Below are 15,903 nucleotides of genomic sequence, written 5' to 3' on the forward strand. Positions count from 1 at the left end.
GGTAGAGGACGGAAAACTCTCCAGGTGCCATCCCGAGAGGGACAGTCAGTCAATTAATCATATTTCTTGAGCGCTTTCTGCGTGCAAAGCCCTAGAATGAGAGCTTGGGAGAGTACACTAGAACAATAGAACGGACACACTCCCTGCCCACAATGAGCTTACAGTCTAGAGGAAAGCCACATTGGAGGTATATCAATCAATCGTATTTATTGAGTGCTTACTGTGTGCAGAGCACTGTACTAAGCGCTTGGGAAGTACAAGTTGGCAACATATAGCACCTTTGGAGTCAGAGGTCATGGGTTCAAATCCCTATATGTTGCCAACTTGTACTTCCCAAGCGCTTAGAACAGTGCTCTGCACACAGTAAGCACTCAATAAATACGATTGAATGAATGAATGAATGAATCCCAGCTCCGCCAATTGTCAGCTGTGTGACTTTGGGCAAGTCACTTTACTTCTCTGGGCCTCAGTTACCTCATCTGTAAAAAAAATGGGGATGAAGACTGTGAGCACCCTGTGGGACAACCTGATCACTTTGTAACCTCCCCAGCGCTTAGAACAGTGCTTTGCACATAGTAAGCGCTTAATAAATGCCATTATTATTATTATTATTACAAGCTCTCCTTTCCTCTTCTCCCACTCCCTTCTGCTTTGCCCTGACTTGTTCCCTTTATTTGTCCCCCTCCACCCCCCAGACCCACAACTGTTATGTCCAGATCTGTCATTTTATTTCTATTAATGGCTGTCTCCCCGTCTAGACTGTAAGCTTGTTGTGAGCAGGGAATGTGTCTGTTCTGTTGTTATATTGTACTCTCCCAAGCGCTTAGTACAGCGCTCTGCACACAGTAAGGGCTCAATAAAGTGAGGATTAAGACTGTGAGCCCCACGTGGGATGACCTGATTAATTCGTTCAATCGTATATATTGAGCACTTACTGTGTGCAGAGCACTGTACTAAGCGCTTGGAAAGTACAGTTCAGCGACAGATAAAGACAGTCTAGAAATGACCTTGTATGTAACCCAGAGCTTAGAACAGTGCTTGACACATAGTAAGCGCTTAACAAATACCATAAAATAATAATAATAACAATAAGTACAGTTGAAGGAATGAATGAGGAGATGGCGGGCCATGGTTGTAAGGCAGATTTGGGAGAAAAGCCAGGCCCTGTGAGCAGTGCATACATGTAGACTGGAAAGCTCATTAGGGGCAGGGAACAGGTCTACTAATTCTGTCTTATTGTACTCTCCCAAACACTTCATACAGTGCTCTGCGCATGGTAAGTGCTCAATAAATGCCACTGATAGATTGATTGATTGATAGGTTTTAGGGGAGTATATTGGATTTTGCCTGCATTAAAATAGACCTGGGTTCCAGGTCTGCCCCTAGTTTTCTGGGTGACCTCTGGGCCTCAGTTTTCTTACATATATATATATGTAAGAAACTATATATATATACTAGTTTATACTAGTTTATACATATAAACTATATACCTGTATATATGTATATATGTTTGTACATATTTATTACTCTATTTATCTATTTATTTATTTTACTTGTACATATCTATTCTATTTATTTTATTTGGTTAGTATGTTTGGTTTTGTTCTCTGTCTCCCCGTTTTAGACTGTGAGCCCACTGTTGGGTAGGGACTGTCTCTATATGTTGCCAATTTGTACTTCCCAAGTGCTTAGTACAGTGCTCTGCACATAGTAAGCACTCAATAAATACGATTGATGATGATGATGATAAACTATATATATAGTTTGTACGTATTTATTACTCTATTTATTTTACTTGTACATACCTATTCTATTTATTTTATTTTGTTGATATGTTTTGTTTTGTTCTCTGTCTTCCCCTTCTAGACTGTGAGCCCACTGTTGGGTAGGGACCGTGTCTATATGTTGCCAACTTGTACTTCCCAAGCACTTAGTACAGTGCTCTGCACACAGTAAGCGTTCAATAAATACGATTGATTGATTGATTGATCTGTAAAATGTGGACAATATTACCTGCCCCTCCCTATCTCACAGAGAGGTTATCATTGTGGGCAGCGAATGTGTCCATTTTGTTGTGATATTGTACTCTCCCAAGCGCTAAGACGGTGCTTTGCCAACAGTAAACACTCGGTAATTTAGATTGAATGAACGAATGAGTGAATGAGGCTAAAAATGAGCTAATTGTTGCCAGAGTGTATTGGGAAAACTAAAACCGCTCTAGGGATTCAAGGGAACATTATTTCACCATCATCAGTAGAATCATATTTGAAAATGAAAGACAGATAAATGTATCACATTGAAATGATCCTATATAAACTGCCGCTACTGACTTAGGCGTCTCCATTTTCAAAGGACAACCAATGGTATTTTAGGGCGGAGAGTATTAATTTTGTTACTTTCTCACTGAATCCACAGTGATGCGCATTTTCTCATTTTCTCCCTAATGGATGATTCCGCAGTGTAACCTCCCCACATTAGAAGAGTGCGCCCAGTTAGCAGAAGCAGCCCAGGCCGACGGCAATATATTGGACACCGTAAAATATTACCTGCTGAGTCAAGAACCTGAGAAAGCCCTGCCTATTGGTATCCAGTTTGTTAAAGGTAAAATCTCCCAATGGGGATGGTGAGGGTTGCAACGAAATCTGGATTTTCTGTTGGTTTGTTTTCATGGTATTTGTTAAGCGCTTTCTATGTGCCAGGCACTGTACTAAGCACTGGGGTAGATACAAGATAGTCGGGTTGGACACAGTCCCCATCCCAGATGGGGCTCACTGTCTTTTTGAGCACTTGCTGGATGCTTAACAACATACGGAAGAAGCAACAGATTCATTCAATCGTATTTAATGCAATCCATGCCTTTGCAGACCATCCAGCCCAGTGCCAGAGACTTTGGACTTTTTTTAAAATGGTATTTAAGTGCTTACTATGTTCCAGGCACCATACTAAGCGCTGGGGAAGATACAATCTAATCAGTTTGGGCGCAGTTCGGGTCCCGCCTGGGGATTCCCATTTGACACGAGAGGTAACCGAGGCCCAGAGAAGTGAAGTGACTTGCCCAAGGTCACACAGCAGACAAGTGGCGGAGCCGGGATTAGAAACCAGGTCCCGACCCCCAGGCCTGGGCTCTAACCGATAGGCCACACTGCTTCATTGCCACTTTATTGCAGCTGCCTATCGAAACGACAGCCCTGGTTGGAAATTCATTCATTCATTCAATCGTATTTATTGAGAGCTTGCTGTGTGCAAAGCGCTGTACTAAGTGCGGACTCAGGCTTGCCCACAACACTTCGTTCCTTCTCCAGCCCAGCCCGCACCCTCTGCTCCTCCGCCGCTAATCTCCTCCCCGTACCTCGTTCTCACCTGTCCCACCGTCGACCTCCAGCCCACGTCCTCCCCCGGGCCTGGAATGCCCTCCCTCTGCCCATCCGCCAAACTAGCTCTCTTCCTCCCTTCAAAGCCCTACTGAGAGCTCACCTCCTCCAGGAGGCCTTCCCACACTGAGCCCCCCTTTTCCTCTGCTCCTCCTCCCCTCCCCATCGCCCCAACTCCCTCCCTCTGCTCTACCCCCTTCCCCGCCCCACAGCACTTGTGTATATTTGTACAGATTTATTATTCTATTTATTTTATTAATGATGAGTATATAGCTATAATTCTACTTATCTATTTTGATGCCTGTCGACCTGGCTTGTTTTGTTGTCCATCTCCCCCTTCTAGACCGTGAGCCCGTGGTTGGGTAGGGATTGTCCCTATCTGCTTCCGAATTGTACTTACCAAGTGTTTAGTACAGTGCTTTGCACACAGTAAGCACTCAATAAATACGATTGAATGAATGAATGAAAGCCAGGATTCAGCCAGGAGGGAAAATGGCATCTGCCGGGAAGAGGGCGGGAGGATGTGGCCCAGGTGGGACCCACATGACTCTGAAGATCAAATCAGTCTTTCCATTTTTTTTTCGGAATCTCGTAAGTTGTGAAAAGGAATTTATTTACGGTAGCTTTTCTCTCTGTCTTCTTGTGGACCAGAGCAAATGGGTAGGTCAGACTGGACTTTGGATACCGTCTGCCCGGTCCTGGATCTCCTAAGCTACATCCGCACCGAAATATTGATCCTGCACAAGTGGAGCGAGTAAGTAGTTGCTTCTTTCCGAGTCCTTGAGGAAGTTTAGAGATGGCTGTTGATGAGGAGCAGCGTGGCCTAATGGAAAGAGCACAGCCCTGGGAATCAGAGGACAGGAGTATGAGCCCGGGGTGGGCAGGGATTGTCTCTGTTTGTGCCGAATTGTACTTCCCAAGCACTTAGTACAGTGCTCTGCACAAAGTAAGCGCTCAATAAATACAATCGAAGGAATGAATGGGTTCTAATCCCGGCTCTGCCGTTTGCTCTGCCATTTCATTCATTCATCCATTCAATCGTATTTATTGAGCACTTACTGTGTGCAGAGCACTGTACTAAGCGCTTGGGAAGTACAAGTTGGCAACATATAGAGACGGTCCCTACCCGACAGTGGGCTCACAGTCTAGAAGGGGGAGACAGAGAACAAAACGAAACATGTTAACAAAATAAAATAAATAGAATAAATATGTACAAATAAAATAAATAAGTACAAATAAAATAAATAAGTACAAATAAAATAAATAAGTACAATGGGTGACCTTGGGTAAGTCACTTAACTCCCCTGGGCCTCAGTTTCCTCAGCTGTCAAATGGGGATTCAATCCCTGTTCCCCCTCCTACTTCAGAATGTGAGCCTCATGCAGGACAGGGACTGTGTCCGACTTAATTAACCTATACCTACCCCAGTGCTTTGAACAGTGTCCGACACATAGTAAGCGCTTAACCAGGAAGCAAGAAACACTCAAGGCGGAGCAAAGAGCGGCGGAGCAGAGGAGGAGAATTCCTTCAGCCAGTCGATCGTATTTACTGAGCTCTTATCAACATAACGATGGCATTTGTTAAGCGCCTACTACACGCGAAGCCCTGTTCTAAGCGCTGGGGGGGATACAAGGTGATCAGGTTGTCCCACATGGGGCTCACAGTCTTAATCCCCGTTTTACAGATGAGGGAACCGAGGCTCAGAGAAGTGAAGTGACTTGCCCAAAGTCACCCAGCTGACAAGCGGTGAAGCTGGGATTATTCATTCATTCATCCATTCAATCGTATTTATCGAGCACTTACTGTGTGCAGAGCACTGTACTAAGCGCTTGGGAAGTTCAAGTTGGCAACAGATAGAGACGGTCCCTACCCAACAACGGGCTCACAGGCTAGAAGGGGGAGACAGACAACAAAACAAAACATGTGGACAGGTGTCAAGTCATTAGAATAAACAGAAGTAAAGCTAGATGCACAACATTAACAAATAGAATAGTAAATATGTACAAGTAAAATAGAGTAATAAATCCGCACAAACATATATACAGGTGCAGTGGGGAAGGGAAGGAGGTAGGGCGGGGGGGGATGGGGAGGAGGAGAGGAAAAAGGGGGCTAAGTTTGGGAAGGCCTCCTGGAGGAGGTGAGCTTTCAGTAGGGCTTTGAATCTCGACAGCTCTCTCATTCATCCCATATATTCAATCTGTCACCAAATCCTGTCGTTCAATCTTCACAACCTTGCTAAAATCTGCCCTTTCCTCTCCATCTAAACTGCTACCACATTAATCCAACCTCTTATCCTATCCCATCTTTTTGTGTCAGCCTCCTTGCTGACCTCCCTACCTCCTGTCTTTCCCCACTCCAGACCCCGCTTCCCTCCGCTGCCCTGATCATTTTGCGACAAAAACCATTCAGCCCATGCTCCCCCGTAGAGCCCGTGACCCCAGACTCCCTAGCCTGGGCGCTTTCCCACTGAGCCACGCTGCTTCTGAGCACTGTACTAAGCGCGTAGGGGTGGACGACAGAGCGATATCACCGACACCTTCTAGCTGGAAGCCTCAATCTTCCACCCCACGAGGGCAGTTAGTCGCAGCTGTCGGCCCCGGGTATGGCCGCACTGAACGCGGCGGTGAGGACGAGGGTGGGGAGGCCCCGGGTGGTCTGAAGACCCCAGCCCAACGCGGGTGGTGTGCTCCGTCGCAGAGCGCGAAACGAACTGCTGGTCTTGTGCGGATACATCGGGGCCCTCCTGGCCATCGGGAGACGATACCAGCCCATCGTGCCGGCCCTCTTCGAGTACACCAGGTAAAGACCCTCTCCCTTACCATCATCAGTCGTATTTATTGAGCGCTTACTGTGTGCAGAGCACTGTACTTATCTCTCTCATTCATTCTTTCATTCAGTCGTATTTATTGAGCGCTTATTGTGCACAGAGCACTGTACTTATCTCTCTCATTCATTCTTTCATTCAATCGTATTTATTGAGCGCTTATTGTGCACAGAGCACTGTACTTATCTCTCTCATTCATTCTTTCATTCAGTCGTATTTATTGAGCGCTTATTGTGCGCAGAGCACTGGACTAAGCTCTTGGGAACTACGTCGGCAACATGTAGACGTGGTTCCTCGCGGTCTAGAAGGGCGAGACAGACGACAAAGCGAAACACGTGGACAGGTGTCAAAATCGTCAGAACAAATAGAATTATAGCTATACGCACCTCATTAACAAAATCAATAGAATAGTAAATAGGTACAAGTAACATAAATAGAGTAATAAATCTGTAGAAATATATACAAGTGCTGTGGGGAGGGGAAGGAGGTAGGGTGGGGGGAATGGGGGCGAGGAGAGGAAAAAGGGGGCTCCGTCGGTTCCTGTCCCCTTTGATTCTTGGGGCTAATAATAATAATGATGGCATTTATTAAGTGCTTACTATGCGCAAAGCACTATTCTAAGTGCTGGGTAGGATACAAGGGGATCAGGTTGTCCCACGGAGGACTCACAGTCTGAATCCCTATTTTACAGATGAGGTAACTGAGGCACAGAGAAGTGAAGTGACTTGCCCAAAGTCACACAGCTGACAATTGGAGGAGCTGGGATTTGAACCCATAACCTCTGACTCCAGAGCCTGTGCTCTTTTCCACTGAGCCATGCTGAGAGATTATAATAATAATAATGGCATTTATTAAGCACTTACTATGTGCAAAGGACTGTTCTAAGCGCTGGGGAGGATACAAGGTGATCAGGTTGTCCCACGGGGGCTCACAGTCTTCCTCCCCATTTTACAGATGAGGTAACTGAGACACAGAGAAGTGAAGTGACTTGCCCCAAGTCACACAGCTGACAATTGGCGGAGCCTGGATTTGAACCCATGACCTCTGACTCCAAAGCCCGGGCTCTTTCCCCTGAGCCACGCTGTTTCTCTAAGACGGGACACCCCGTCTGCTGTCCCAACGGGGAACCAACCGATGGAGAGGCAAGAGTCAGGCACTTCAACCCCTTTAGCCCCAGCCGGATTTAGAAGCAGCGTGGCTCTGTGGAAAGAGCCCGGGCTTGGGAGACAGAGGTCATGGGTTCTAATTCCGGCTCCACCGCTTGTCAGCTGTGTGACTTTGGGCAAATCACTTCACTTCTCTGGGCCTCAGTTGCCTTATCTCTAAAATGGGGATGAAGACTGGGAGCCCCACGTGGGGCAATCTAATCACAACGTATCCTCCCCAGCTCTTAGAACAGTGCTTCGCACATAGTAAGCGCTTAACTAATATCATTATTATTATTATGATTATTATTATTATCGTCATTATTATTATTATCAGACCGGCAAGCCACAGTTTCCCTCCTCCCCAGCTCTGTTTGGTTTCCCAAACCCTCTCCAATACATCTCCATGCCGGGAACGCTGAAAAGAGCCAACTGAAGACACCTCAGAGGTGCCATTTCAACTGTGTCAGGGAGGGTGCTATTTCAATTTTAAATGTGCGAATCTTCCCTGATTTTCAGCCAGATCTTGAAGCGCCGGGAGGTTTCGGTGCCTTTGAGCATGGAGAAGCTCTCAGTCGAGCTGGACGCGTGGCGGGCCTGCACTCCTTCGGCAGACGGGTGAGTACCACATCAGGCCGAAGCCCGCCTGGGGCCTGGGATCCAGAGAGAAGCGGCATGGCCTAGGAATAATAATAATAATAATAATAATAATAATAATAATAATGATAGCATTTATTAAGTACTTACTATGTGCAAAGCACTGTTCTAAGCGCTGGAGAGGTTACAGGGTGATCAGCTTGTCCCACGGGGCGGGGGGGGGGGGGGTTCACAGTCTTAATCCCCATTTTACAGATGAGGTCACAGAGGAACAGAGAAGTTAAGCGACTTGCCCAAAGTCACACAGCTGACAATCGGTGAAGCCGGGATTTGAACCCATGACCTCTGACTCCAAAGCCCGGGCTCTTTCCACTGAGCCACGCTGCTTCTCTAGTAGAAAGCCCACCAGCCTGCTGTGTGGCCTTGTTGGTTTCCTCCGTTTTTTGGTGTTTGTTAAGCACTTTCTACGTGCCGGACACTCTACTGAGCCCTGGGGTAGAGACAAGCTAATCACGTTGAAAGCCGTCCATGTCCCACAGGAGGCTCACAATCATTCATTCAATCGTATTTATTGAGCGCTTACTGTGTGCAGAGAACTGTACTAAGCGCTTCGGAAGTACAGGTTGGCAACATATAGAGATGGTCCCTACCCAGCAACGGGCTCACAGTCTGGAAGGGGGAGACAGACAACAAAACAAAACATATTAACAGAATAAAATAAATAGAATAGTAAATATGTACAAGTAAAATCAATAGAGAAATAAATATGTAGAAACATATATACAGGTGCTGTGGGGAGGGGAAGGAGGTAAGGCGGGGGGGATAGAGAGGGAGAGGAGGGGGAGAGGAAGGAGGGGGCTGAGTGTGGGAAGGCCTCCTGGAGGAGGTGAGCTCTCAGTAGGGCTTTGAAGGGAGGAAGAGAGCTAGTTTGGCGGATGTGCGGAGGGAGGGCATTCCGGGCCGGGGAAGGACGTGGGCCGGGGGTTGATGGTGGGATGGGCGAGAATGAGGCCCAGTGAGGAGATGAGTGGCAGAGGAGCGGAGGGTGCGGGCTGGGCTGGAGAAGGAGAGAAGGGAGGTGAGGTAGGAGGGGGCAAGGGGATGGACAGCCTTGAAGCCAAAAGTGAGTCTTAATCCCCATTTTCCAGACGAAGGAACTGAGGCACAGAGAAGCAAAGTGAGTCACCCAAAGTCACACGGCAGACAGGTGGTGGAGCCGGGATGAGAACCCAGGTCCTCCTGACTCCACTTGGCCACTCTGCTTCTCAAGGAAGCATGTAACATAACAGCTCGGTGCCTCAGTTTCCTCATCTGTAAAAATGGGGATCAATTACCTGTTCTCCTTCCCTCTTAGACTGCGAGCCCCGTGGGGAAAGGGACTGAGTCTGACCTGATTATCTTGTGTCCATTGTGCTAATACAGTGCTTAGCACAAAGTAAGCACTTAAGCAATATCATTATTTTTTATCATCTCCATCATTATTATTATTATCATTTTGCTGGGCCCCAGTGTTTTGGTGACGTGGTGGCCACAAAGAGAGATTTCTGGGTAGCCACCTCCACACGGCTGAGAATGAAGCTCCTAGGGGTGGCCACTGAGGGAGAGCTCTGGGTAGCCCCCGCCTCACAGCAGAGAATGAGGCTCCTGGTGTTGGCTATTCAGTCTTTGCTCCCTCTGAACCCAGGATTTCCATTCCCTGTCTGGGACTTCTAGGGGCAGGGGGATTCCTTGCCCAAGAACAATCAGTCAATCAGTTAATCATATTTATTGAGCGCTTACTGTGTGCAGAGCACTGTACTAAGCGCTTGGGAAGTACAAGTCGGCAACACATAGAGACAGTCCCTACCCAACAGTGGGCTCACAGTCTAGAAGGGGGAGACAGAGAACAAAGCCAAACATACTAACAAAATAAGTAGAATAAATATGTACAAGTAAGATAAATAAATAGAGTAATAAATATGTACAAACATATATACATATATACAGGTGCTGGGGGGAAGGGAAGGAGGTAAGATGTGGTGATGGAGAAGGGGACGAGGGGGAGAGGAAGGAAGGGGCTCAGTCTGGGAAGGCCTCCTGGAGGAGGTGAGCTCTCAGTAGGGCCTTGAAGGGAGGAAGAGAGCGAGCTTGGCGGATGGGCAGAGGGATTGGGGGCATTCCAGGCCCGGGGGATGAAGTTTGAGTGCCAAATCAGAGCATATTCAGGTGTTTTCCCAGGAGTGTTTTGGCTCGAAGGCTGCTGAGGAACCAGGGAGCCTCTGTCCGTCAGGCGCGGGGTCCATTTGGATCCGACGCGTCTGCGCTGTGGGTTGGGTGGGAACGTGGCCGGGCCTTGGCGTCGGGCTCACTGGGCACCCCAGACCCAATTCCCCTCAGCCCGGGCCTCCGCAACAACCGATCCACCGCAGCCGAGGAGAGCTGCTAGCCCAGTCCCCGCCACGCCACCGGATCACCGTACTCGATCCGAAAAATCTGCGGCCTTGTATCCCCCTCCCAACCCCCGGCAGGCCTACGGAACAATCCCCAGAGGCCGAGCCTCCTTCTGAGGCCCAGAGGCTGGTTTATGCCACGCTGCGGAGTCGAATGACGGAAGAACCTCTCGGGGGGATCCTGGGACCCGACCAAGTGACCGGATCGAACCTCCCCAGCCACTCCGACGTCCACATCTCTTGTCTCACGGGGCTTCGGATCCAGGTACGGCCTCGGGTCGCTTTGAGACGGCCCCGTGCGGCCCCGTCGGTTTGCTAGTGCAGGGAAGCGACTTTAGAAAAGAAAAATAAATCGGACTAAACAAACAGGCCGGCTTCTCCTCTCAGAGAAAAAAGTTCTTCTCGAACAGCTATTTTGTGTTTTTCCCAGAGGATATTCTCATCGGAGTATCGTGGGACATTCTGGTAAACCGCTCTGGTTCTCTGTTAAACCAGTCATTCATTCAATTCATTCAGTCGTATTTAATGAGCAACTACTGTGTGCAGATCGCTCTACTAAGCGCTTGGAAAGTATAGTTTGGCAACAGTCCCTACCCAACAATGGGCTCACAGTCTAGAAAGGGGGAGGCAGAAAACAAAACAAGTAATAATAATAATAACAATGATGGTATTTGTTAAGCGCTTACTGTGTGCAAAGCACTCTTCTAAGCGCTGGGGAGGTTACAAGGTGATCAGTTTGTCCCACGTGGGGCTCACAGTCTTCATCCCCATTTTACAGATGGGGCACAGAGAAGTTAAGTGACTTGCCCAAAGTCATACGGCCAAGTAGACAGGCATCAATAGCGTAAGGATACTGATTTTCTAGAGAGGAAAAGAAATCCTCTGAAATCTATGTGATCTATTCATGCCAAGCGGATGGGGATGGTAACTCCTTGTAGTATGCTCTTCCTTCTAAAATCATCCTCGGAAACTACAGGAAACGGCAAAATATCTTGGCCTGATTTCTCTGGGTAATCATTTCAATCAACCAGCCGATCAATGGTGTTTACTGAGCGCTTACTGAATACAGAACAATGTACTGAGCGCTTGGGAAAGTGCAGCAGAGTTGGTAGATGCGATCCCCGCACACAGTCAATTAATCAGATTTATTGAGCACTTACTATATGCAGGGCACTGTACTAAGTGCTTGGGAGAGTACAATAGACACGTTGGTAGACACATTCTCTGCCCACAAGCAGCTTTCAGTCTTGGTAGAGGTCACGCTGCTCCCAGCACTTAGAACAGTGTTTGGCACATCGTAAGCGCTTATCAAATGCAATCATTATTATTATCATTATTACAGATGGGTAAGCAGTGTGTCCTAATGGAAAGAGCACAAGAGTGGAGCCAGGAGACCTGGGTTCTAACTCTGGCTCTGTCACTCGCCTGCTGTGTGGCCTTGGGAAAGTCCCTTCACTTCTCTGAGTCCCAGGTTTCTCCTCCGTAATATGCCCAATCTACTTATGCTTATCTAGCTCTCATAACAGCGTTTTAGTAAATGCTCAGTAAATATCCCTCCCATTATCATTCTTATTAGGTTAGTGGATGAGGGGTGGAGAGGCTTTGGAAAAAAAAATTCCCCCAATTTTTAATTTTTCTTTAAGAGGGCATATAATAATAGTAATCGTAACAATAATAATTGTGGTATTTGTTAAGTGCTTACTCTGTGCCAAGCACTGTACTAAGCACTGGGGTAGCTTCAAAACAATCAGGACCCACATGGGGCTCACAGTCTTAAGTAGGAGGAAGAACAAGTATTGAATCCCTACTTTGTAGATGAGGGAACTAAAGCCAAGAGAAGCAAAATGACTTTCCCAAGGTCACACAGCAGACTAGCGGCAGAGCGGGATTAGAACCCAGATCCTCCGACTCTCAGGCTCGTGCTCTTCCTGCTAGGCCATATTGCTTCCAAAGATGCGTGTTGTTTTCTCAGGTGTTTTTTCCCCCCAGAGGATAGAATTGATATCTGATTTCTTTCCCTTTTCCCCCTAAACATCCCCTCTCCAACCATTCACGTTACATAGGGTCCGGTGTTCTTCCTGGAAGACGGAAAATCAACGATCTCTCTGAATGACGCTCTGATGTGGGCAAAAGTGAATCCGTTCTCGCCCTTAGGGACAGGCATACGACTTAACCCATTCTGACAGCACCGCCTCCTCTTTCTCCATCCCGAAATGCTTTTTCCGAGAAGAGAGAAGCAGCCGGACAGTCGGTACCGTCTGAACCCTGTGGTTGAAAATCCCGAGGGACCAAGTTGTTCCCATTGTGGAAATGGGACAGAAAAGTAAAAAGAGGGGCACTTAACAAATAAACCAGCGTCTTTAAATGATTTAAAGGAAGAACATCAGCGTTTTTATGTGTTCAACGGCTGCGGGTGGACATGGAATGGAAAAGACTGTGTGGGAGGGATTAGGAAAAATATAATGAAGTTACACAGTAGTAGATGGCCCATCAAACGAACAGCCCCTTAAAACTTCGATCCATACCCAAGTTTTCAACATAGCTTCAATATTTTAATCTGAAGTACTATTTAAGAGACACCAAAATTCAAGATATGCATTATTTAGGGCTAACCGGTCAATAATTAAAGCCGTGTGTGGGAAACTGCGTGCATGAATCCCTTTTAACCTTCAGTTGTGTTTTTTAAGAAACAGCAGGGCAGAGTGGCTAGAGCCCGGGCCTGGGAATCAGAAGGTCATGGGTTCTCATCCCAGCTGTGTGACCTTGGGCAAGTCACTTCACTTCTCTGGGCCTCAGTTACCTCATCTGGAAAATGGGGATTTGAGACTGTGTGTCCACTCCGATTTGCTTGTATCCACCCCAGCGCTTAACAAATACCGCAGTTATGATTTTTTAAAAAACCTTGTACTTATCATTGACTAAATGTGAGGTGACTAAGGAACGTGTGGATTTTATCAGAGTATATATGAGAAAAGATGAGGTAACAGCCCCCGACAAGGGAAACCTTCCCGTGAAACTCAGTGGGTCCAATGGTTTGATCCCCTCAAGGCCCTTGTCAGGTCAAGATGGATGTGAAAAAAAAAATCGATCTGGTCTGACTAGCTCTTTTAAGACAACCTGATTTTAGTTTTTATGAACCACCGCTTTTGAGTTGATGCTTGTAAGCAAATGACACTTTTGTTAGGATAATTGGAATAAATTATGTAAATGAAAGCACTTTGTTCCTTCAGTTTCTTTTTAATTATTGTAAAATAGGTAAAGCTCTTTAGCCGTAAGCCGATTATCAAAGCACTATTTCAACTTACAAACTGTCCCTTTGGGAAATGTCCGCGGAGAGTCGAGAAAGACCCTGTGACAAGGCCCCCCAAGAGCAGAGAAGGCTATTAAGAAGAGAGCAGTTTGGATGGAGAGGAAAAGGCCGATTTTAGCGAGTTTGGCCTTCCAAATGAATCGAGGAATTTTAATTTTCCACTCTTCTGTAATTTTCAAGTGTAGACCAACTCAAAAATAGTCATTACCAGGATGACAAATGTCAAGCTTTCAGCCTGGTCACTGCACCTTTTCAGAAAGTGACTTGAATGGATATGGTGCAAACACACAGAAGAAATTAATTAATTAATTAATTAATTCATTCATTCATTCATTCATTCATTCATTCACATTACTCATTCATTGATTCAACACTGTACTAACCACTTGGGAGAGAACAATCCAACAATAAACAGACACATTCCCTGCCCACAACGATTGAGCACTGACTGTGTGCAATGCACTGTACTAAGTGCTTGGTAGAGTTCAATGCAACAATAAACAGACACAAATTGTGCAGAAATGGGATGGGGCTGTGTGTGTTTGTGTATGTGTGTTTGAGGCAGAATGATTTGCAATTGAAAAAGAGTTTTTTGTGAAATGGAGGGGAGAGGTTAGGTGTCCTTCTCCTGGCTTCTTCATTTCCTGGGATGTGGAGGGGTTTTGGCGAAGCAACGGGCCTAGTGGAAAGAGCCTGGGCTGGGAATCAGAGGTTCTGGGTTCTAGGCCCAGCTCCCCCGCTCGCTTGCTCTGGGACCTTGGGCAAGCCGCTTCACTCCTCGTTCCCTCAGTTTCCTCATCTGTAAAATGGGGATTCGTTACCTGTTCTCCCTCCTACTTAGAATGCGAGCCCTGTTTTGATATGTATATATATATATATATATATATATATATATATATATATTGATGCCTGTTTCCTTGTTTTGATGTCTGTCTCCTCCCCTTCTAGACTGTAAGCCTGTCGTGGGCAAGGATAGTCTCTCTTTATTGCTGAATTGTACTTTCCAAGCGCTTAGTACAGTGCTCTGCACACAGTAAGCGCTCAGTAAATATGATTGAATGAATGAATGAATGAATAAAAGGCAGTTTGGTCTTTTGTCTGGTTTCTGGTAAGAATCTACAACTAATGAGAAAGCGGGTGGACTCATGGAAAGAACATTCATTCATTCATTCAATTGTATTTATTGAGCGCTTACTGTGTGCAGAGCACTGTACTAAGCGCTTGGAAAGTACAATTCGGGAACAGATAAAGACAATCCCTCCCCAACAACGGGGTATTGGGAGCGCGGTATTGCACTTTCCAGAGCACCTAGTACAGTGCTCTGCACACAGTAAACTCTCAATAAATACCATTGATTGATTAATTGATTAATTGGGAGTCAGAAGTGTTTAACAAATATTGCAGTTATAGGAATAATAGTGATAATAATTGAGAAGCAGTGTGGCTCTGTGGAGTCAGAGTTCATGGGTTCAAATCCCGGCTCCGCCAATTGTCAGCTGTGTGACTTTGGGCAAGTCACTTCACTTCTCTGTGCCTCAATTACCTCATCTGTAAAATGGGAATTAAGGCTGTGAGCCCCCCGTGGGACAACCTGATCACTTTGTAACCTCCCCAGCGCTTACAACAGTGCTTTGCACATAGTAAGCACTTAATAAATGCCATTATTATTGTTATATAAATTATATATATATAATTTTATTTATATATGTATAAACGGCATACACATATATTTTATTCATATAAAATAATTATATAATTATTGATATATTTATATTTATAATATTTTAATTTATAATTTTTAATTTGTAATATTTTAATTTATAATATTTATCATTAACATTGTATAATTTTATTTATATATGTATAAATTGTAATTATTATTATCACTTTACAGCTGAGGAAACTGAGCTAAGGGACTTGCCAAAAGTCACACAGCAGGCCCGTGATGGAACTGGGATGAGAGTACGAGTCTTCTGACTCTCAGGCCTGTGCACTTTCCAATGATGATAATAATAATAATAATAATAATAATAATAATTGTGTTATTTGTTAAGTGCTTACTTTGTGCTGGGGACCATTCGAAGAGCTGGGGTGCATAAGAGCAAATTGGGTTGGATGCAGTCCCTGTCCCACGTGAGGCTCGCGGTCTTAATCCCCATTCTATAGAGAATGAGGCACAGAGAAGTCAAATGACTTGCCCAAGGTCACGCTGCAGACAAATGGCAGA

General features: G+C 45.9%; 1 protein-coding gene across 2 annotated transcripts in view; it reads left to right on the forward strand.

Moving 5' to 3' along the window:
- Nucleotides 1–13,128, forward strand: part of WDR17 (WD repeat domain 17) — a 113,381-nt gene extending 100,253 nt beyond the window's left edge. For both annotated transcript variants that reach the window (XM_038755275.1, XM_038755274.1), the window contains exons 24-29: nucleotides 2,460–2,601; nucleotides 4,023–4,125; nucleotides 6,069–6,170; nucleotides 7,860–7,958; nucleotides 10,445–10,631; nucleotides 12,430–13,128. In XM_038755275.1, the coding sequence (XP_038611203.1) occupies nucleotides 2,460–2,601; nucleotides 4,023–4,125; nucleotides 6,069–6,170; nucleotides 7,860–7,958; nucleotides 10,445–10,631; nucleotides 12,430–12,549 (753 nt within the window). In that variant the 3' untranslated portion in view covers nucleotides 12,550–13,128. The remainder of the gene's footprint in view (nucleotides 1–2,459; nucleotides 2,602–4,022; nucleotides 4,126–6,068; nucleotides 6,171–7,859; nucleotides 7,959–10,444; nucleotides 10,632–12,429) is intronic.
- The last annotated feature ends 2,775 nt before the right edge of the window (nucleotides 13,129–15,903 follow it).

This window comes from Tachyglossus aculeatus, chromosome 12 (genome assembly GCF_015852505.1).
Source record: "Tachyglossus aculeatus isolate mTacAcu1 chromosome 12, mTacAcu1.pri, whole genome shotgun sequence".
Lineage (NCBI taxonomy): Eukaryota > Metazoa > Chordata > Mammalia > Monotremata > Tachyglossidae > Tachyglossus > Tachyglossus aculeatus.